General features: G+C 43.5%; 1 protein-coding gene across 2 annotated transcripts in view; it reads right to left on the minus strand.

Annotated features, from left to right (window-relative positions):
* Positions 1 to 22500, minus strand: part of LOC102309143 (YLP motif-containing protein 1) — a 139712-nt gene that overhangs the window by 67932 nt on the left and 49280 nt on the right. The window contains exon 4 of one of the 2 annotated variants that reach the window (XR_006055084.1): positions 20344 to 21308. Coding sequence is in view for 1 of the 2 variants with exons in the window: in XM_042226428.1 (XP_042082362.1) it covers positions 21233 to 21308 (76 nt within the window). In the remaining variant the exon portion in view is untranslated. Of the gene's footprint in view, positions 1 to 15055; positions 21309 to 22500 lie in introns of those variants that run through there. The other variant, XM_042226428.1, reaches the window with a different exon arrangement.

The following is a 22500-nucleotide window of genomic DNA, read 5'->3' on the forward strand; positions in this document are numbered from 1 at the left end:
TGAACCAGGGCAGAGGAAGGAAGTTCGTTTTCCCACTTCTACTATGATATGACGTCATATGAAGACTACAAATACCCAGATCATGTTTCTATGTAAGCCCTGCGACAGACTGGCGACCTGTCCAGGGTGGACCCCGCCTCTCGCCCTATGACGGCTGGGATTGGCTCCAGCGCCCCCCGCGACCCTGAAAGGTACCTACAGGTACCTTGGTGTTCATCTGAACAACAGACTGGACTGGACTCATAACTCAGACGCCCTCTACAGGAAAGGGCAGAGCAGGCTGTACCTGCTGCGGACACTCAGGTCGTTTGGGGTGGAGGGCCCACTCCTGAAGACCTTCTATGACTCTGTTGTGGCTTCTGCTATCTTTTACGGTGTGGTCTGCTGGGGCGGCAGCATCTCTGCTGGGGACAGGAAGAGACTGAACAGGGTGATCCGAAGGGCCAGCTCTGTTCTAGGATGCCCTCTGGACCCAGTGGAGGTGGTGAGTGACAGGAGAACGGCGGCTAAGCTGTCATCCCTGATGGACAACATCTCCCACCCCATGCAGCAGACTGTGACAGCACTGAGCAGCTCCTTCAGTGGGAGACTGCGGCACCCACGGTGTGGGACGGAGAGATTTCGCAGGTCTTTCCTCCCCACTGCTGTCAGACTCCATAATAAAGACTTTAACTGATCAAGCACACACATCCATACATATGCAATAATACTAAGTGCAATAATCCTTTCTGTCATCGTTGTATTTTTACTCAGTTGTATATAGCATTTGTATTTGTATTCTATTTTTATCTTATTGTATATTTATTCTATTTTATTCTACTGTATATAGTATTTTATTTTATTCTATTCTGTACAGTTGTGTACTGTATTTATTCTTATTGTATTCTAATTTTTGCCTCATAACTTTTGCACTGTCCACTTCCTGCTGTGACAAAACAAATTTCCCACGTGTGGGACTAATAAAGGTTATCTTATCTTATCTTATCTTATCTTATCTTAAAAGGATAAGTGGAAGCGAATGGATGGATGGATGGATGCTTCTATGTAATAGATTACTTTTTAACTTCAATGCGTTTTAAATCTTTTTCACCAGAAAAGTTAAAGAGAGATCAACTTTTCACAGAAATTTAATTTACCCCCCAAAAATCAGTGAAGGCCGCAGCATCCGTCTGGATGTGAGGTCGGAACTGAAGAAAACAGCAGCAAGGAGGAAGAGGCAGAGAAGGTGGGGGCAGGGAAAAGATGCAAGGTCACAGGAGGATCTCAGGTCATAAATAATGAACTCAGGGTTCAAAGGTCAGCCAGATGGTCCTCCTACCTGCGGAGAGGTGTCCAAGTCCCGGAGGAGCGCAGGCAGAACAGAGGGCAAAGGTCGCAGACGGCCTGCACGCTGAACATCCCAGTGAGCTGTTGATTCACCTTCCTTCTGTTTCCCCAAAATCCTTGTGATGACATCACTAACCTGTCATCTCCATGTCAGGTGTTAGTGCCACACACACACACACACACGCACGCACACACACACACACACACACACACACACACACACACACACACACACACACACACACACACACACCTGCTCTGTTTCCATGTTGGAGACTTTTCATCTTTCCCACTGTGAGCTTCCTCTCAAATCCTCCTGTTTCACTCCAGCATGGCGGCTGCAGTCTCATCGCACCTGTCACTCATCAACAATCATCTGACGAAACAACCAGCTGTTGTTGAAAAAGGCAGATATTTACCTGTTAAACTGATTTTCTCTAAAACAGTGATTGTGGATTATTTCCTTTCAAGTTCCACTTCCTAAAGAAGCTGCAGGTCAGGGGACAACGCTCCTATAAGGAATGGTTTTCCTGGAGGCTGCGCACAGACAAAATGAGTTTACATCCAGGGGTTTCCATGGTTTCCCTGGAGGTGCTGATTGGCGGAGCACACGGATCTGTTTCCCTGCTGCGTGCCCTTGGAGAGGGAGGCGCGGGCAGGGGTGCCGGGTGTTTTTCCAGCCGGTGTCACGTCTTTCTGTTGATGAATGCCGTCTTATCTGCCGAAAGCACGCTGTGAGAGTCAGTTTGTCAGTCAGATCGGCCGACAGTAAGTCAGCGAGACTCTAATGAAGGCGGTGACTCAGAAAGTGAAGCTGAGGTGTATTTTTTGAGTGTTCCGAACAAATGTGACAAAGTTTCCATTGGAAAACAAGTTAGTTCTCCTGCAGCACTGCTAGAATAACTGGCTGTGTGGAAAACAGAATTTTAGGACACGTATACTGAATCTGATTAAAGCACACCATCATGATGAACACTAGTCAAGCTTTGAATTTTAATTTTTCAAATAGTCAAATTCCTATCATCTTAAAAAAAGGCTGAAATATTTACAGAAGGAAGGACTTCCTCTCTGCTGGAACAAACGAACTATAATTAGAGTTATATTTAACACGTACAATTACCTTTTACATACATTTCTACATGCTTCGTTTTTAATCAGAATTACAATCAGCCTGGGTTTCTCAAATTTTATTTTTTCTGTTGCTTGACTTTATCACTCAGGACTCCACCAGTGAGTCTCTATGTTTGTAGTTATTTAGATCAGTGTCAAAGAACTGAACTTGAACTTATCTAGAGAAACACCTGATAATCGGTTAATCATTGGACTCTGTTAAAGCAGAGCTGGGTAGAGCTTTTTGTTGTCATATATGATGGTGTCTTTAACACTTGTGGGCTTTTAGCTGCTGGTGAGATAAAAGAACCAACTTCACGATTAATAAAGACACTTGCAGAATTATTGTGAAATGGAAATAATATACAGCGAGTTATATTAGCGGCCCAGTCAGTAATATTAACGTCTATGGCTAAAGCTGGCCTGCAAACTCAGCATTGACGGGGATCCAGTAGGTTGTCATCAGCCTTCAAACTCAGTGCTGTCTGATTTCAAACATTTGCACATGTGCTCGTGTATCTGCTCAGTCATTAAGGGTTCAGAGAGGCTTGAGCTGACAAAAGCATGTCGCTTAACACGAAGGCAGACAGGAACTATTGACCTGCATTGCTAACTGCCCCAGCTGGCATGTAGTTCACTGATTCTGGGACAAGAAAACAAGAAGAATCAGCCACAGTCTCTGCAGACAGCTCTCACTGCAGAGGCCTGGTAAGTCGCTGTAAGCTAACAGGCAGGAAGATTTAATCCTTGTGGGAAGCTGCAGCTTGTGGCTACAGATTAGCTACTTTGCTAGCAGATATTTTGCACAAACCTTGCTTGGCTGTTGAAATTTAGTCAAAGTCCCCGAAAGGCAAAAACCCGAGTACACAAAGCACCAAATCAGACTATTTATTACCCATCTCCCACTCGTCTGTCCATCATGATTAGCTGGCTACAGATTAGCTGCATCGTTAGCGGGTGAACCATCTATTAAAACTCGTTCAGTTTAAAGTCACTGAAAGACACGTGAGGCCACAAGGAGTGTGTCCAGAAAAGTACAAATATCACTCGTTCATCTCCTTTAAATTCACGTTCACCTGCAGTCCTCTGTCTGCACTGTCACACTTCTGAGTCACTGATCAGCTCATTAGGAATGAGTGTGCGTTGGCAGGATGAGTCAGCAGGATCAGTCGGGAAGTAGAAACGGTCACAAAAGATGACAATTTTAGTCACATAAAGAGCTCGAGCAGTAAGTGCAGGGCCGGCTGCGGTCTGAAGGTGCCCGCCTTCCCTTCCTCGTACTTTCTGAATTCAGGACTTGCTGCTTCTCCCCTCAGCAGGTTTTAACGACTCGACAGGAACAAACTCCAGAGAGGTTGTTGAAAATCCAATTTGATCCAGAGATTGAGAGAAAAAAGTGCTGATGTGCTCCTCCTAAAGCGTGAACGAGTTCGATCTGCTTCTCTCTGCCCACCCTCCTGATTCACCTCCTGCTACCTCCTCCTTTTCTCTCTCACTAAGACTTTAATTGAATTAGCTCTCACTTGCAGGCTCAGTTCACCTCCCCTTGACCCTCAGAGCCATGACTGGCACTCGGAGCTCTTTTCTCATACGAGATAATGATCATGATTTAAGGCTTCAATGCTATTATCACTTTTTCATTCCAGTAGTGTTGATATTGTTTTTGACTGAATTTATTCTACCAAGAAGTCATTGTGATGCATCCGTGTCTCCTCTGCCAAAGATAGCCATAAAGTCGCTCTACAACAGGAACTAATCAGGATAACTTTCTTTATGTAAGAGGAGTGCAGTAACATGCCCACAGCTATGGTGCCTCTGCAAGCCACTCTGCAACCCTGCACCGCTGCTCTTTTCATGGCTGAATCGATGTCATATCTGTTGTCATTGACGACTAGTGTGTGCTGTTCTGTGGTTTTTCTGCTGTCTGATGCGTTCACAGCATGACTGTAGAGGAACCACGAGATCCGAGAACAGAGCGTTACCCCCCAAATATAGATCACTGCAAATGGAAACAGTCTAAAGATGTTTAGTCACACTCTGAGCTGTTCCCAGCCCAGTCCACAGATCTCTACAGCATGTCATGGATCATCTTTGGGGCATCCTCCTGGTTGGACATTCCCAAAACAACTCACATAGAAGACATCCCGGTCATACCTGCACCACCTGAGCAGTGTCCTTCTGATGTGGAGGTGTAGTGGCTCTTAGGCGCCCCCTGAAGGAGCTAAATGACCCCATCAGGCAGAGCCCAGATATTCTGAAATAACCAACTAAATAATCTGTGTTCATTTAGTTTGTGATTCGATAGAATTAAGTAAAGCAGCAATTTAATAAGTTCATAGTAGAGAAGAAGAACGATGCCAACAGACAGTTTAGTAAACTCAGAGTATGTCAGGGTTGTGTTGATGAGATGGGCGCCACTTTGTGCACCTTCTGCAAATTTTACGTTCTTTTTGGATTCATTTACGTCTAAAACTGACAACTAAAAATTAAACATGTAAACATATAAAAACATTGCTTTAAAGAAAATCATAAGTGTCCAAGAAATTACCTGGAAAATGAAAAACGGTTAATAAGACGCTGTGATTAGTGAATAAATAATTAACAAAGCACTTTGATTTGACTGTGTTTGTGTAGATCTGCACGTGATAAGATGACGAAGGTGTCAATTAACGTGATTAATGTGTCGCGTGCACTTCCTGTTTGAACGTCACACAAAAACCCCACAAGAATAAGACAGATTCATGGAGCATCTTTAGAATCATAAGGGTTTTTAATCTTAATCTTCATGTTTCACCACCGTCATCCTCATCATTACCGACCATTGCAATAGTCGTTGTCGAGACATCATCACAGTTGTTAATAACTGCACAGAAACAATCATCACCACCTTCGACATCATCATCATCACTTACATTCTCATCATTTCCAGTTTTCAGTTCTTTTTTTATTTCATACTTTTTTAATATATTGTATATCATCCAAGGTCGATCTCTTTTTTAAATAATTTACATAAGAATAAAGTCAACAGACTGAAGGATGACTATCTGTATATTTACATAATGAGACAAGCAGAAAGAGAGATCATCGAGAAGAAAATGACTGGAAACCAAACAAAACAGTGAGAAAGAGGAGGAGGAGGAGGAGGAAGGGCAAGAAGCAGCAGCACAAGGAGAGAGAGGCGGGGAGTGAGGGCGATCGACAGGGAAGCCCCTGTGTGTGTCTGTTCATCTAACCGCTTGTCAAGCACCAGAACGACCCTGAATGAAGCTAATGACGTTGTCTCAGGATGAGGACCTGCCAGCCAAACGTCTGGTTCGTCTCCATGGCAGCAGGTTACACTGACTCTTGTATGGTAGCCTGTAGCACTCATTACCTGCCATAAAGCTAAAACAATCCATAGATAAACTGATTAGCATCACGAGACCAGCCGGCTTGTGGAACTTCAACATTAACTGAATTAACAGCAGCAAACAAACCCGAGCTGATGTGAAGACGACCACGGAGAGTATAAAAGACGGACGCAGCTGCTGGAGCTGAAAAGCTCCTAAACTAGTGATACTGCTAATAGCCACCAGGGGGCGAAACCTGCGGCTGCAACGACGGCTACAGGGAAACAGCCCCAGACTCGACTTCTGTCTCACTTGCTGAGTTTATGGTCTCAGTTACTGGTTCATGATGAATAAAACACTGAGTCCAATCTACAAATGTTGGCCAGTGAGTGCGTGCTTTCACAGTCACGTCCTGCGTTTGATCGACTCTTGACTCAAAGCATCAAAACAGGACTTCAGAGTAGCTTCATCCATCGTTTATACCACCTGGTTGTAGCAAAGCTGGCTTGTGATTAAAATTAATGTTCAACAAAATAAATACAATTTTCTCCAATATGGGTTTTGTCTCGATGTTTCCTCTGCTGATTATTGGTCTGATTGCTCTTTGATGCTATAAAATGTGTATCTGAAGGACTGAAACTGCTCTACGCTTTTTAGCCTTTACTGAACCAGAAAGTCCAACCTGAGAGATTAAGAATCTCCTCTGAGAGAATGAGCTGACATCAACACAGCAGCTTGTTTGGGATGGGAAGGATGAGAAACTCTTACTACAAAGCAAAAATGGGCTGGATTTTTTTTAAAGGAAAAAACTTTTAATCTAAACAAACTTCTTCAAAGTTTTGATTTGACCTCCTCGAGTTGATTACTCAGGAGTGGAATTCTGAAAAAGAACAAGTAATGTTTTTACATGAATATGTCACGTCACCACAAATCGCTTCATTCATTAGTTTTACTCCAAATCTCACCCCAGGTGATCATTCCTACAGGACAACTATGAGGGAACTGTGACTACCATAGGGTCAGAAATTCTGATGTTGATTAGAAGCTGTGAGTAAAGTTTTGCATTAAAGCAAGATTATTTCTATGAGCGCCGACAACAACTGATGAAAGGTTCTCAACCAACAGAGGGACGAGGAGCGACGACCCGAGCAGTGAAGCAAACTAATGTTAGCAGTGGAGAGGCTGAGTAGCCCGAGTCTGAGACAAAGCTACGGAGGAAAACACTGGTGAGGAAATCAAACCAAAACATTGGGATACGGGGGAGAGATGGGAAGCTTTCCAGCTTTACATTCTACTAAATGACACTTCCTTCCATCCTCGCTATTTGAGTCCCAGAGACTGTTCTCCCTCCACGGTCATACTGGTGCTCCAATCCCCAAAAGGAGACTTCAATTGAGACGTTTTAAAAAATTTAGTTTGCAGAATTGAAACAGACGGTGCCAGCAGCATCACCCATGTAAAAGTGTGAGTCTGTGTGTAGGCTTTTCCGTCCTCCTCTAGATTTCCCACTCTACCTGCAGAGCAACACTCACAGCTACTCACAGTCCGTCTGTGGACGCACTAAATATTTAGGCTATTGATTTTTATTGCTGATTTTATTTCTCTCTCACATCTGTTATTGTTGTAATAATAAAAAAGTCCATTTGTGTTCATGTTGTGTATCATTGCACTGTAGCTCTACTGTAATTATGTGCAGCACTCAGCAGGTGCAGGGGACACATTTAAGGCGATTTCTGATCTGAACTCTTCTCTGGGCCTTGTAAACCCGCCTTATTCAGCCTAATTAAGAGGTGCACTAATTAAATCAGTTAGATAGAACAAACAAACAAAAACCCCTGCTAGAGGACTGATTAGCAGACCGATTTTATAGGATGTGTATAAATGAGATGGTTCACAAGCCAGTGAATGTTGAAGTAACAAGAAAAGGTCAAAACAAAGCTGGTGTCACAGCGACCGACCGATTTCTGGGACAAACTTGTTGCTTTATGCAAAACATGCAATTCTGATGGTAACAATACTAGAAATCTTTCTATATGTAAAGACTACAATCACCAGATAGATCATAAATTACATGTTGCTAGTCTTAATGTAATCAAAGCTGTCTTAATCTTTCACTTTTATTTTTTATTTTGACCTTTTGGACCACGTCGATGTTTCTGTACAGACTCCCAGCAGGTCATCAGTTTCTAAAATACATTCAGAGTCACTTCAGTCACTTTTCTTCTTCCTCATTCTGACTGGGTTTGGTGTCTGCGGCTCAGGAGGTAGAGCAGGGTTTGTGGTTTGATCCCTGTCTGCTCCAGTCCAAGAAACTAAACCCAACGCAGCAAACCGTGTACAAATGTTACGTAGGAAAAGCATTAAAAAGTGTGTGAATGAGGCGAGTTGTTTAAAAGCAGATAAGAAGTCGTCTATTTACCATTTACTCAGTTTAAACTTCAGCAGGTCGTCTGATTGGTTGATTAGATATCTGCAGTAACATCAGTTAATCAGTGTATCTAATAAAGTGTCTGGTAAATTTAGATCTAAGGCTAACTGCACAGCTGATGTCGGAGGGTTACACTGAGTGACTCCTACCTGCTAAAACGGATCATATCTACGATTTAAGAGAAACATAAAGAGAAACAAATATGAAGGACACTAAAGCTGCCAGCAAACTGTCACAAACTACACGATAAAAGAAAACAGAATAAATGACCCCAGTTTCATTTCCAATGGTGCTTCATCATGCAGATGAATTTAGAGCCAACACTTCACTGAGTAAAGCTGAGTGAAGAAGCAGAGGCGAGGAGCAGCTGCTGACGGTCGGCCTGTCTTCATAGCGCAGGCTGCTTACTCAGGGTTCAGGAAGGTTTTCACATTATTATGTGAACATTTTATGTATCACAAAACTACTCTGTGCCACAAAGATTCGTTCTTTGCCACTGTGTCTAAATTCCACAGCTGTCCGCGGGTCGCAGAGGTCTCCTCCTTCTAACACGGACTGTTTCGTAAACGGGATTCGTGAGTTTCACGCGGTCGCCGGTCGGCAGCGTAACAACAACAGCGGCGACTCCAGATAAAGTGCGGAACGAGTGTGACTATTGTTTGAACATATGCCGTTCATCAGAGGGGAACACTGAGCACGTTTTCTATGTAAAACTTTATATTCAGTAACAGTAACAGATTTTTACTTTGTCCCATTTAAGACTTTATGATTTCACATTGATGTTCTCTCTTTTTAATGAATTAATGTTCTTACAGACGAGGGCCGGTACAACAGGTCTGGACGGGTTTCATTGTTTTCAGGACTCACCAACAGGTGCTGCTGACGAGTCCTGTGATGTGAAACAAACATCTTTGGTATCGTGGGTGCACGTACATAATGGCTGCTTCAGTGTTAGACTCGTTTAAGGGCGATAAAGTCGTTGTTAGAAGCTGAATTTGTGAATTACAGTAAGTTGCCAGTTTGTCAGAGTTTGTTTTACTTTTTATTAGTGCTGTCAGCGTTAATCTCGTTAAAATGACGTTAACGCCATAACAGCATTAACGCGGCAAATCTCTGTTAGCAAGTTAGCGCGGGCTGCACTGTGATCCGCTGAGCGCGGTACTTTTTATACTTGTTCTGTGAGAAACCCGGGATCCACAGCTAAAACACTAAACTGAAAGAGTTTTGCTTGTCCCGTTTGGATCTTTAGCCATCAGAGTTGTTGTCTGAAGGACAAGAAAGATGCCAAGTGGATCATCATGGCCTTGCCATTTGGGTCCATTTGATTGACTTTAATTATAATTATGTATTTATTTGATTTGATTTTCGGTTGTTACAGACATGACTGGGGGATAGGACAGGGAGAAAGAAAAATAGAGGGGAGAAGAGACGGTGAGAAAGGGGGAAGAAAAAAGAAAAACAAACAAAACACCTGGATCACCTGTATGGAGAATCAAATACAGAAGAGAAAACAAACAAAAAAGAGCAACATAATAAAAACAGCACCATCACAATAAACTAGCTAACAGTAGATAACAGTAGATGCTAAATATTACATGTTATTGTGCAGTACGCAAGATAGACAGCACACAATGTGCTTTGAGGTAGCAGCCAAGAAAGGTGTAGTTTGTGTCTGTGTACACCTGCGTGCACACCTGTGTGGATCAGACCGCTTGTATTCCAAAGGTTTCTCCATGTAATGATCTGCTAGAGAGTGTGGGGAGCCACAGCCCCGTCCCCCAGGGCATGAAGCAGGTATGGAGGAGATCCAGGCCCCAGACATCCAGTGGCCCCAGAGTACGAGGACCCAAGGAGGACCACCAACGGGGCAACCGTGCCACCCTCCTGGGAAGAGCTGAGGAGAGCCCCAAATGAGAGGTCACCCAGCAGCCACGGAGCAGAGGCCAGAGGGGGTTGCAGTGACGTGCCCGCGGGCTCTGCTGGCAGCCAGCTGTCCCAGAGAGGACCGAGCCTCAGGCCCAGAGGCCAGAGGGCACCCCAGGCCAGGCCCCGCCAATCGGCCACCAGGAGTGAGTCGGTACATACTTGAGCGCCCAGCCCCAGACACCAAGAACCACCAACACACCAACGTCTGAGGGCATCAGCCACCGGCAGGGAGTGTGGTGAGGGGAGATGGGCCTCCGTACCTCGGAGAGCCTGAGATGTTCCCAGGGAGGTGGAGTCTAAGACCCAAGCAGACATATAGACACAGACGAACAGGCGCACGCAGACACAAACGTGCATTCCCACCCCCATATACTCAGCACTCACGGAGACAGACACAAATAGACACTGTACACACAATCACACTCCCCACACATACTCTATATCCCAGGTCCAGGTACCCCTGCCCCCAGAGGGGCAAACCGTACCCAGACCCAGGAGATGTAACCCTTCTCACTGGGGTGGAGGAAAGCAGACCCCCTTAACAGAACGGGGGTGAGTGGAGACCCCAAACCTCCCTCCACCCGCTCATATGTAGTGTTGCTGCGTGCTGTTCTAAAGTGGATTTAAAACACAGGAGGGCATGGTGCTTCCTGCCAGAGAGCAGCACAGCTCCTCCCGAAAACCCTCAGTGTCCATATGCATTTAAAATTGAGGGTAGGGCACCAGCGCCAGAGGTGGGTTTGAATACACAGACCGTCCAACGGATGCTGTAAAACGTGCCCGCCCCCAAGGCCCTACATGTGTTGGAAATATTTCTAGAATAATTTCTATAATTGCGTATCCAGATTGATTAAAACTGTATATTAGAGCATTAATAGAAGCATTAACATGAGTCACTGCCAAATCTGATGCAAGGCAGTTCAACATGTTTGCGTATTGCAAGTTCTCAAGTTTTGTTGAGTTTGTAAGTAGGCCACAGTGTGCATTCCCTTTCAGTTATTTCTCTTCTCTGTGTGTTTAACCTGTTTATGTAAGATTAAACAAACTGAAAGTGGGCGACAGCAGCAGTGACAAACAGAAATTTAACGATTAAATGACTCCATGCCAAACTAGATTACCACGCAATGTTGATGACTGCGGCTCCGCTTCCCTATGCATACACCTCTGACTTTACAACATGACTCATCTGCCGTCCTGTATGCAGGAAAGTACTTATATAATCACCACAGAGACCAGCAGAGCCAGGCTGTCTGTCTGCAGATGCAAGGTGACGTGTGGTAACGAGCTGCAGTGGAAACAGACGAGAGCCGCTGACGAGGTCGCATCCAGACAACTCAGCAGAAATGAAACGAGCAACGAGCGAGGACCGATCATGACATCAGCACCACGCAAAAGATATGAATGATGGTACGCAGGTACACTTAGAGATATTTAAAACAAAAAAATGTTACTCAGCATCCAGGGAGTCTCTGATATGGTACACATGGCTGTGTAAGTGATGGGACGAGTGTAATGGAGAGCAGTGGAAAGGTACTGGTGCATGTTAGATTTGGAGACATTTACATTTTAATAAAGATATGTGATACTGAGATATTGATCCCAGCCAGTCAATCAGTCAGACTGGGCTGTATGATGATCTCCTGGCTGAGCTCTTATTAGTGGTTAAAAGATTTTTTTCGTAGCAGTTTAATTGCTAATGTCCGGCTTTGTTCCCTGCATGGGCCGTGCTTATTAGTGCAGGACGCTGGTGTGTGTGTTTTAGCACCGGTGTGTAAATGAATAGAAAAAAACGAATCACTGGAGAGCTGGGATGAATCTATAAAGAATTACAGCTCCTACAGAAGTTAATATCAACCTGTAGGGCTCAAGCTGATTTTAAAAAAGTGTATGAAGCAATATTTTGCAAACAACCTGCATGAAAAAAAGTCCAGCCTGAAAAGGTGTTGCTTGTAGCTAATGGCCATTTCAACTGAGACTCAGCTTTGAGCTACTGAAACGTGACAAATTCAAACTAAACACAGTTTTTAACAAACTCATGGACAGCTTCTGTTAGCCTGTAGAACTGCATTTAAACAACGACACGGCAAAGCGAGATACCGAAGCAGGAGAACAAAAAGAAACTAAGCCTACTGCACATGCACGCCACATTAACCTGCTGTGTTGTTCAACAACAACAAAAATACAGATTCATAATAAAGGCTCTAAAATTATTGCATTGGTTTATAAAAACAATTAATAACAGGTTTTGTAATTATTTACTATGTAAAATTACTCAAGTTTAGGCATCGCTGCTTCTTGGTTAAGTTTTGAGAAGAACATAGTTAAAATCAACTTTATCAGTTTTAACAGGCTGCCACATACAGCAGTTTCACAATTATCACCTTTATTATTTGTACTTTGGACCAGATCAGCTGTAACTAATAACAGCAAACAACTTAGTCAGGAGAGCTCAACGAGCTATTCAATTCATTTTCATTGATATTGCGCCAAATCACAACAGTCTCAAGGCTATATTGTAAGGTAAAGACCCAACCATAATACAGACAAAACCCTCAACAACCATATGACCCCCTATGAGCAAGCACTTTGGCGACAGTGGGAAGGAAAAACTCCCTTTTAACAGGAAGAAACCTCCGACAGAACCAGGCTCAGAGAGGGGCGGGGCCATCTGCTTGGGGTGAGGGTCAGTGGGTGAAGATATGACAAAGACATGCTGTGGAAGAGAGCCAGAGATTAATAATAACAATAAAAAATGCCACAAGGTCTATTAGCACATAGTGAGTGAAGAGGAGCGAATAAAGTACAAACTAATGCATCATGGGAATCCCCCGGCAGCCTACACCTATTGCAGCATAACTAAGGGAGTGGACTTTTAAATACTCTAGGAACAACAAGTAGGCCTGCAGAGCGAGAGCGAAGTGCTCTAATAGGGTGATATGGTACTACAAGGTCATTAAGATAAGATGGGGCCTGATTATTTAAGACCTTGTATGTGAGGAGCAGGATTTTGAATTCTGGATTTAACAGGAAGCCAAAACAGGAGAAATCTGCTCTCTCTTTCTAGTCCCTGTCAGGACTCTTGCTGCAGCATTTTGGATCAGCTGAAGGCTTTTCAGGGAGTTTTTAGGACTTCCTGATAATAATGAATTACAGTCGTCCAGCCTGGAAGTAATAAATGCATGAACTAGTTTTTCAGCGTCACTCTGAGACAGGATATTTCTAATTTTAGAGATGTTGCACAAATGGAAGAAAGCAGTCTTACATATTTGTTTAATATGTGCGTTGAAGGACATGTCCTGGTCAAAAATGACTCCAAGGTTCCTCACAGCGTTACTGGAGGCCAAGGTAATGCCATCCAGAGTAAGAATCTGCTTAGATACCATATTCTGTGAAGGTTCTCAGTCATCCAGGTCATCGTAGCCAAAGGAGCTTGCAAAGAAAACTTCTTTAAGTTGCTTGAAGACATTTCACCTCTCATCCGAGAAGCTTCTTCAGTTCTAAGGTCAAATGGCGGAGAGTCCCATATACCCCCACTGGGTTTAAATCTGGGACTCGGCTAAGCATCAGGCTTTCAAATGAATTAAAAGTCTGTCTGGGTCTTTGGTTGATTAATAGGCTGGTGTGAAAAATTGCTGCCACACCGCCCCCTCGGCCTGTGCTTCGAGGTTTCTGGTAGTTAGAATGACTCGGGGGTGTTGATTCATTTAAACTAACATAATCATCCTGCTGCAACCAGGTTTCTGTAAGGCAGAGTAAATCAATTTGTTGATCAATTATTAAGTCATGTACTAACAGAGACTTGGAGGAGAGAGACCTAATATTTAATAATCCACATTTCACTGTTTTACTCTTTGGTTCAGATGTGGATACTGTATTGTTCTTTCTTTGTAATTGTTTATGTTTAAGTTGTTTGTTGCTGGTTTTTAGTTTGTTTTTTGTCTGTTTGGAAGCTGACACAGTCTCTATGGAGATGGGTTTTTGGGGGGGGCAGGAGGAGAGAAGCTGCAGAGAGGCGTGTAAGACTGCAACTCTGCTTCCTGGTCCCAACTCTGGATAGTCAGGGTTGAACGCAGCACAGATAAGATCTTGTAGAAGCTTGAGTCTGCCGTGAGCACTCAGACTAAGATCTCTGAGCAAAAATTGGATAATATCTCGGAGAAGCTCACGGCTCTCCAACAGGAGATTGAGAGACCAGTGTCGGACTGCTAGATCGGCTGTGAAATTGACGTGCAGTTGTTCGGACTAAAGGAATACCGCCATCATTTTATGCGGCTACCATATCGGCACCAGCTGTGGTCTCAAGGCTGGAGCTGAACATCACCCTGATAACAGACGGTGTTTAGACTGTTCCTCCCTATCCTACGCAAGGCCACCCGGGTCAGCTGGAAGACTGTTTACTTAGCCTGGCAGGGCAAAGGACACTCTTTCAGCTAAACTCAGGACACACACACTTACATATTCACTGATACACACTCATCCCCCCTCCCTCTCCAAACGCCTTCGATGCTTGTCCCCTCCCGGGTCAGATGGCGGGTCGACTGGACCAGCGCAGAGATGCTGCATGCCGGATGCGCTGTCTACACCGGCTCTCTCTCACCTTTACCCACCCCTTTTGCTTGCCTTGTGTTTCTATGGTGTATTGACAGTGATGTGCTTTTTGTGCTGGGGCGTTTTTTTTTTCTGTTCTCAAACTGTCCAGGTCCTCCGAAGATCGAGAAAGCTGGAAGTGTAAGGCTGTGAAATGGGACAGTCTAGCCTTCAGATTTGCGTCACCAGCTGTCTCGGTAGAGTTTAATAAATGCAGCCGTCTGCTCCTTTCTTGCTAAAATATAACAGGACACTGGCGGAAATTCTCGACCATCTCACACTTCAGTTCAATCAGTTTTCTGTTTGACATTTATTCAGCTGTGTGAAAACTATAACTTTAATCTCAGCCAAACCAATTTAGTCACAAACAAAATAATACACAAAGCCAAACAATAACATTTTTAAGTTATCCTTATATATCATGTTTGACCTGAGTAGCCAAAGCCTGCGGGGGGTTTGAAAACGATGTAGCGGGAGTTCGCTGTTCTCGTCGGCTCTGGTGAGCCTTGACCTCCCAGCTAGCTATCAAGCTGGTGGGTAACAGATGTCTCTGAAAACGTCGGCGCACTTTTGCCAATATGTGATGTCTTGATAAACTAAGCAGACATTTGAAGCGTACTCAGCTACTTTCTCGCCTGAAAATATCTTAAAAGTTTATTTTGTGACCCAGAAAGAATAATAGGAGTAATATTAAAGCTAAGTAGCTGCCGCCATCGTTGGAAACTGGAATTGGCTGGGTCGCGTGATGAATTCTGTTATAGGTTGGGACACGAAGGATACACCCGACCCATCCTTCAAATCCGGGGACATGAAGGCCACATTTGTCGGAGTCTTCAAATTGGGACAGCTTTCGCTGTGATGTAATCGGTCTTCAAATGCAGCATCCGAAGGATGTGGGCCCTGAATTGGGAAGCAGCTAAACACTACCGGTCCTTCCTTGCACCATAGGCTATTGACTTGTGACAATGATAGAAGCACAGCAGCTGCTTGTATCACTAGTGAATATTTAATGAGTTAATGACATTTTAGCAAAAATGTCCAATTAAAAGCAATGAAAGGATCCTTTTCCGGAGCTGGTGCTCATTCCTGAACCACTTTGTATTTTGACAGCCACAGAGCTTTACCATAGTGCTGGTGTCGAACACCAAGAACAACAAAACCTTTCGGACACCCCCCCAACCAAAAAAAAAATAGAAAAAAAAACAAAAACAAAAAACAAAACAGACAGCTCTGTAGTGGCTCTCCTTTGGGTAGAGACACAAATCTGTTTTTCAAATATTTGCAAATCAGCACCCACTTTGCATTTATGAACAGGATGTACCACTGATCCATTAATTTGAAATCATTTCATAATATCTAATAATATATATAACATAATATATAGCCATCAACTAAAAAGAATGAGAAAAAACATCTAAATGCTGAATATATATTTTTTCCATTGGTCAGCTGTTCATCACAAATTACTGATAATTTAAATCCACTGAGAAGTCCAGGAGGCCCACCAACAGGTCACACATGAGCAAACTGAGCTTGAGCACCTTGGTTGAAGATCCATTAGGTGATCAATGTGTGCAAGTCTCACTAAAATCTGGCCGCTCTGGGAGGAGCAGCTATTCTTATGAACTGTGGAGGGACAGACAGGCAGACAACGGACCCCTCACCATCAAAGAAGCTCATCTGTCTTTCAGATGGATGAGCTAAAATCCTAAAATCTAAGCAGCTAATGTAACGTTTAACTGGACAAAATGAAGATTTAAAGTCTGATATTTTTCACGGTGAAGAACAAAGAAAGATAAGTTTCCATAAAGTTCTAACCATCGTACAGAAGAATAATACCTAAGCCTGCAAAACTCCTTTCATTTATATTTAACATCCTTTTTTTAACATCCCACAATGATTGTCACCACATCATTCAAGTCAAACTTCATGTGTAGAAACACATTATTAAAATAAAAGTGCTTCATGGATAATCATCAGATGATGAGAAGGTTCTACACAGGAAACAGATTTTATGGTCTAGTTTTTTTAAGCCTATTATGCTAATATGACTATATTACAACAATAAAACATTACGTATTCCCTCGGGCTAATATTAGCTGAATTAACAAACAACACTAATAAATTCGTACTGGACTGATTTGGGTTAATTGCAGCATATTGTCGTTTAGTGGTAGTGCAGAGTGTCCTAGGTAATAAACTGTTAGAAACATGGCACATTAGAAGTCCTACAGTATCTTATCAAACTTGATATTGTTTCCCTGCACACTGAGAGGACGGGATGGTTAGTATCGCTAAGGTTTGATCATTTACCTGTTCTCACCTATTGACTACATGGCACGGTGTTTTACCGACGCAGTTTTCCTCAGTTTCACTGGCAGTTTGCACTCAATGTGATGGAAAGTGCATCATAACCAAGATGAATACGTTGTAAAGCTGAAGGACTGTCGCTCAGGACGAATCTAAAAAAAGGTGATAAACTGCTGTGGAAAGACTTCTCATGCTGTGCTAACGCGATCTTTCACATCTCAATAAACATTTTCACAGCTAATTCATTTACAGCGAGAAAAAGTAGGAACACACTGAGAGACAAACAGGAAGTAATCATTTGCATTAAAACTCAATTAAGTGAAACCGTCCAAAATCTCTCTTGTCACTATTCACCATCATTAGTGCACAGCAGGAGGGCGTTTGGTTAAACACTGCATTTAGGAATAATACAGAGGTCCTTTACATCACTGCAAACCTCACCACATGACCAATTAAGATGAGTTTAGTGTGCACGGGTTGCAACTGCAATTCTGTACTGTTTAAAGGCAGAAACCTTCACATTACAAGGCTTTCAGATTAACAATGATTCAAATAATAAATATATGATATACAACGTAGCAAACTGGGCGGTCCTGTGTAATGGGCAGGTATGCCTGTTAATGCTTTTCCGCTTGTATCTGAGTATTATTAGTGTGGTGGTATTTGTGCTTTGCTTGAGTTAAAGGGGACCTATTATTTCTTATTTACTTCTTTCTGTCATGTACATTAAACATACCCAAGGTTTGAAATGATGAAGTCACCATGTGTACAAAAAAATCCCTGTAATCCCTTCTGAGCACTCAGTTTCTGAGCGTTTTACTACTTTTGGGCACAGAAGCCCCGCCCAACTGATGTTCAAGACTTTGGCTTATGAGGGGCAGCCAATCAGAAGAGCGTGGAGAAGAGGAGTTAAAGGGGCTGCACCAAGCAGCAGTACAAGATTAATAAGGGTTATTCTAACCTGTGAATCAGGCAAAGCTACTCTGCAAAAGTCTAAGCGAAATAGGTCCCCTTTAAGGATCTGAGAAGAGTCTGTCAGTAAAGAAAAAAACTGCAATCATGCAAAGATGGAAAAAAAAATCACGTGTTTCACAGACAGGCATTTTACATCTCTGAAAAAATAAAATATCCAACACTTTCATCTGTTCCACAGTTAAATATTAATAAGTTTTTAATACTGATAACACCACTGGACTCATGTTGTAAACCTTTGACATCGTGTCAAACGTCGTCGTGCTGCATACAAAACTTTGGATCAAAGCGCATTTTTTTATTGATAAATCAGCTACTACACGGGTGTGACCCCCTCCCACTCAATATGAGTTTACGTACACTGGGAGACTCTCGTTCCAGACTTGGAAAACAAACGTATTGCTTTTTAAATGTATAAACGGCGAAAAGGAGCTACAGACAAAACTGTGGGCAGCTAGCTATGAAATAAAGATATAGATCGGACTTTACAGCTATAAGTTGACTGGATGAACTCGTCAGAGGATTTGCTCATACAGCATACGGCGTTTTCTGCTCATAAAACATTACATTTGCTCGAGGGTTTGGGTGTCAAAGACGTCTTTTTTTTTTTAACTTGGCACTGCGACAGGAGGATACGACCCCCCCGCTATCAAACTTGGCAATGAGACAGACTTTTCACTTTTTCGTCTTTGATTTTCTTGGCACTGAATCAGAAAAATGTCTTTCTTACTTTCTTTCTTTAGGAAAAGGAAAAAAAACAGGAAGGAGAGGAAAAGAGGAGGAGCTTGAGGGAGTCAAAGCTACAGAGTTAAACACAAAGAGAAGATGGATAAAAGAGTGTACACAAAAAAAGATGAGAGACGACACAAAGGGCTCCACTGTTGCTCCCTTCATCACCGCCTTCATCAGCTTCCTCTCGCTCAGAGGGGAAGTCACCGAGTGTGTTTACGTGCACTGTAGTTATTAAGGCAATACTGCGACTCCTGAAACTGTCGCATGAAATCCAATTATTTGAGTTCTTCGTGATCTGAGCAACAGTACATGCAGACCAAGCTTCCCTCCTTTGAAACCAGACATGTCTATTTATGGATTTCTTTTACCTGAGCAAACGTCTTGGCTCAGTGCAGGCAGCTAATTAAATGTGACAGCGATGGGACAGCAAAGCTAGCGAAGCAGTAACTGCAGGTTAGGTTTACTGGAGCTAACCGGAGTTGGGTGTAGCCTCATTTGTGGCACCTTGTTCTGCGGTGCACCATATTACCTGTGGATGGCTCAAATGACAATAAAAGCCACTTGATGTCACTTTGATCGTAAAGCATGATTTGTATGCATGCACTGCTGATGTCACTGACAAGGCAAGCTAACATAACTTTGATCAACAGTTAGCATGGCGAGCTCACGGTCTTTTACTACCGTTCTTTTACTTATTAACGAGAAAACCTCCTGTATTTTGCATTTGGACCCTTTGACGTGATCTGATTGACTGACTGGTCTCACATGCTCCTTACAGTGAGTGACATTTTAAAACCTTGGCTCCAGGCTCAGATATCTCCTTTCAAAGACCTCTGTAGAGATGGCTCTTATGGCGTCACGCTAAGCTAAACAGCTTAGCAGAGCTTGGTCTGCGTGTAGGATCAGATCAGAAGTAGTCATCATATTCGTGAATTAAGAACCCTTTCATTAAGCATATATAGTAGATTGTGGTAACGGCTACGTGACATCATGAAAATATTGCCTTAAAGCCGATCACCTCCTGTGATCAGAGGACTGATGTGCATGTAAACATACTCCAGATATCACTGATATCATTTATGATCTCTGAGGACTCTTGCAGCTGCTGTGTGCACATCTGTGTGTATGTGTGTGTGTCTCTGTCCAAGTGCACTGTACACATCAGGAACCAGGGTTCTCCCTAAAACTGGATCGTGGGGAGGGGGGGAGCACTTGAAGAGTTTTCAGTCATGATGGCTGCTTCACATCTTAAGTGGTAAAAAGGGCCAAAAATTACTCTCCTAATACGGCCGCTTTTATACATTTCTCTTCACATGACCTTATACATCAAAGTGCTAAGTCTCAGTTTGGCCTCCTTCAGCTGTCAGACTCCAAAACAGTACAAACTTTCCCTGATGTACGTCGGTACGATTTTATTCGTGCTGCTCACACTCGCTCCACTGTTGAAAGTGTGTGTCAACAGGATGTTAACGTAAGAAAAGAAGCAGTTATAAGGAGAACCCAGGGTGCAGTATGTAGGCAACAAAACAAAGAGCAAACTCGGGACTCCGGTGGCCGGCCACTGTGCAACCAGTCGAGCAGCCAGTGTTTACTGAAGAGGAGCTCCGAATGATGTGTGGTTACCTGCCAGAGTGACTCGTACTGTTCACGAACTCGCTAACAAACTATCGGTCCCATAAAGACCTGATGGGTCTTCGTCCTTCGTTCCAAAGAGTTTGGTGTGGTGACAACATGCAACAACCAGAGGCCTGCGTATACAGAGTTGGGACACAGATAGCCCCGCAGCTTGTCGTTGCATTGAGCGCTGTCCAATCCTCGCCGAACTCTTTATACAGCAGGCTCTCGACGCAGCGTTGCCAGGAAACGGCGGGGTCATGGCTTCATGCTCGGACAGGGAGGATAAACCATTAAAGTCCCCGTTCTGACCCGAACTAGGAGACGAGGGGAAGAGTTTCCTTTCAGACGGAGGTTAAAAAGCGCCTGACGAGTTTAAAATTATGCACAAAACTGCAGACTCATCGCCGGCGTTCAGCCGAGTCACCCTGTGAACCAGCTGAAGCAGGTGTGAGCTCTCCAGGTAGGTCAGACTGCAGAGGTGATGATCGGTCCTTGTGGTTTTAAAGCTGCAGAGCAACTTTTACTGTCTGACTCAAGGTGTGTAAGAAAATGTGTCGCCAGATTTAAAAGAAAAGAGATCGGATCAGCAGCAGAGTTGCAAAGACAGCTTCATTGTTTTCTTTTAAAGCTCCAGTTTTCTCCACAAACAGGCTTTTAACGAGGAAGTTTTAAATGAAGGATCGCCGGATTTACTCCATATCTTCTCATTTCACACGTCTCTTTTTTTACTCCACAGTTTTCTTGCTGTTTGGTGGTCAAACGACAAAAGAGGAAGAGAGAGAGAGACAGAGAGAGAGAGACAGCCATGGTGGACGGAGGACAGGGGCTCATAATTACCCCTCAGTTTACCCTGGGACAGTTGTGTGGGGCGGAGCTTTCTCATGGTCGCCCCTGGTTACCTAGATGAGGGGCTACTGCACTCGGAGGCGGGGCAACAGAACTGATGGGCGATGTCATCATCTTCCTCCTCTCTGAGAGACAGACAAACAGACAAGAGAAACAAAAACAGAGAGGAGGAAGAGGAGGAAGGAAAGGAGGTGGAAGAGGAGGAAAAGGATGGAGCAGGGAAAAGCAAAAGGGAAGAATAAAGGATAGAGGAGAGAGTAAGGGATTACGGAGGAAGGAGAAGAAAAGAGAAAGGCATGGGAAGGACGAAGAAGGAAAGAAAGGAATTAAGAGAAGAGGAAAGGGACACAGGAAGCAGAAGGTGAGAAAAGGATTAGATGGGAGGGGAGACGAGGAGAGAATGATTGAGGACAAAGAAGAAGGAATAAGAAGACAAGAGAGTAGTGAGAGTGGAAGGAGACAAGAAGAGAAAAGGGAATAGAGGACGGGGGGTTGGATCGAGAAAATAAGAAAAAAAGGTAGAACAGGAAGAGGAAGGAGGAAAAGGTGAAAATATGATGGGGAAGAGCGGAGGAGAGAAAAGGACGGAGAAAGAAGAGAATCATCAGAAAAGAGGGGATAAAAGCGGAGACTGTGGTGGGCTCTGAAGTTCGGACGTGCAGTGCAGCAGATGGCCACCAGATGTCAGTGTTTACACATGGCTAACTGAAGGACTGACCTTCTGAGTTGAACTTTTTCTCACAGAGGTGAAGCAGCGTTGCCCCGGGACACAATTAATCTCTAATATTACAAACTTTACACAGAGTCAGAAGTGACAAAACTTAGTTCTGAGCCTGCATGTTTTTCCTTAGGGGGAGAGGACAGTGATGGAATGAGGCAAGGATGAAGGTGGGGTGAATGGATGATGTGAGCCGAGGGGTGAGGTGATGAGGAAGTCGAGCCGTTTGGTAATTCTGAGATGGCATCCGGTGCAAAATAAAACACATTAATGCAAATGTAATGCTAGTGGAAAGTACAAATTGGTGCGATAACGACTGTGGCTGTGATTTTTAAATCAGGGCAGAAATTCATCACTTTGATCCCATTCAGCAGCTTTATGTTCCTCGGTCTCATTTAAATAATCGAGCTGCAGACTGAGGATGGTGGAGATCACCAGAGGTGGAAACAGGAAGAAAGAGCGAGTCCAGATTTCTACACAAACCTTTTAAGTTTCAGAGTAACATTTAAAATATGCAGCAGAAATCAGAGTTATTGTTTAATTCATAAATGTGTGGATAGTTTGGTGCCTGTATTTGTGCAGGTTGGAGCCCAGCAGGC

Source organism: Haplochromis burtoni, unplaced genomic scaffold (genome assembly GCF_018398535.1).
Source record: "Haplochromis burtoni strain Fernald_Lab_line unplaced genomic scaffold, NCSU_Asbu1 Contig_211, whole genome shotgun sequence".
NCBI lineage: Eukaryota > Metazoa > Chordata > Actinopteri > Cichliformes > Cichlidae > Haplochromis > Haplochromis burtoni.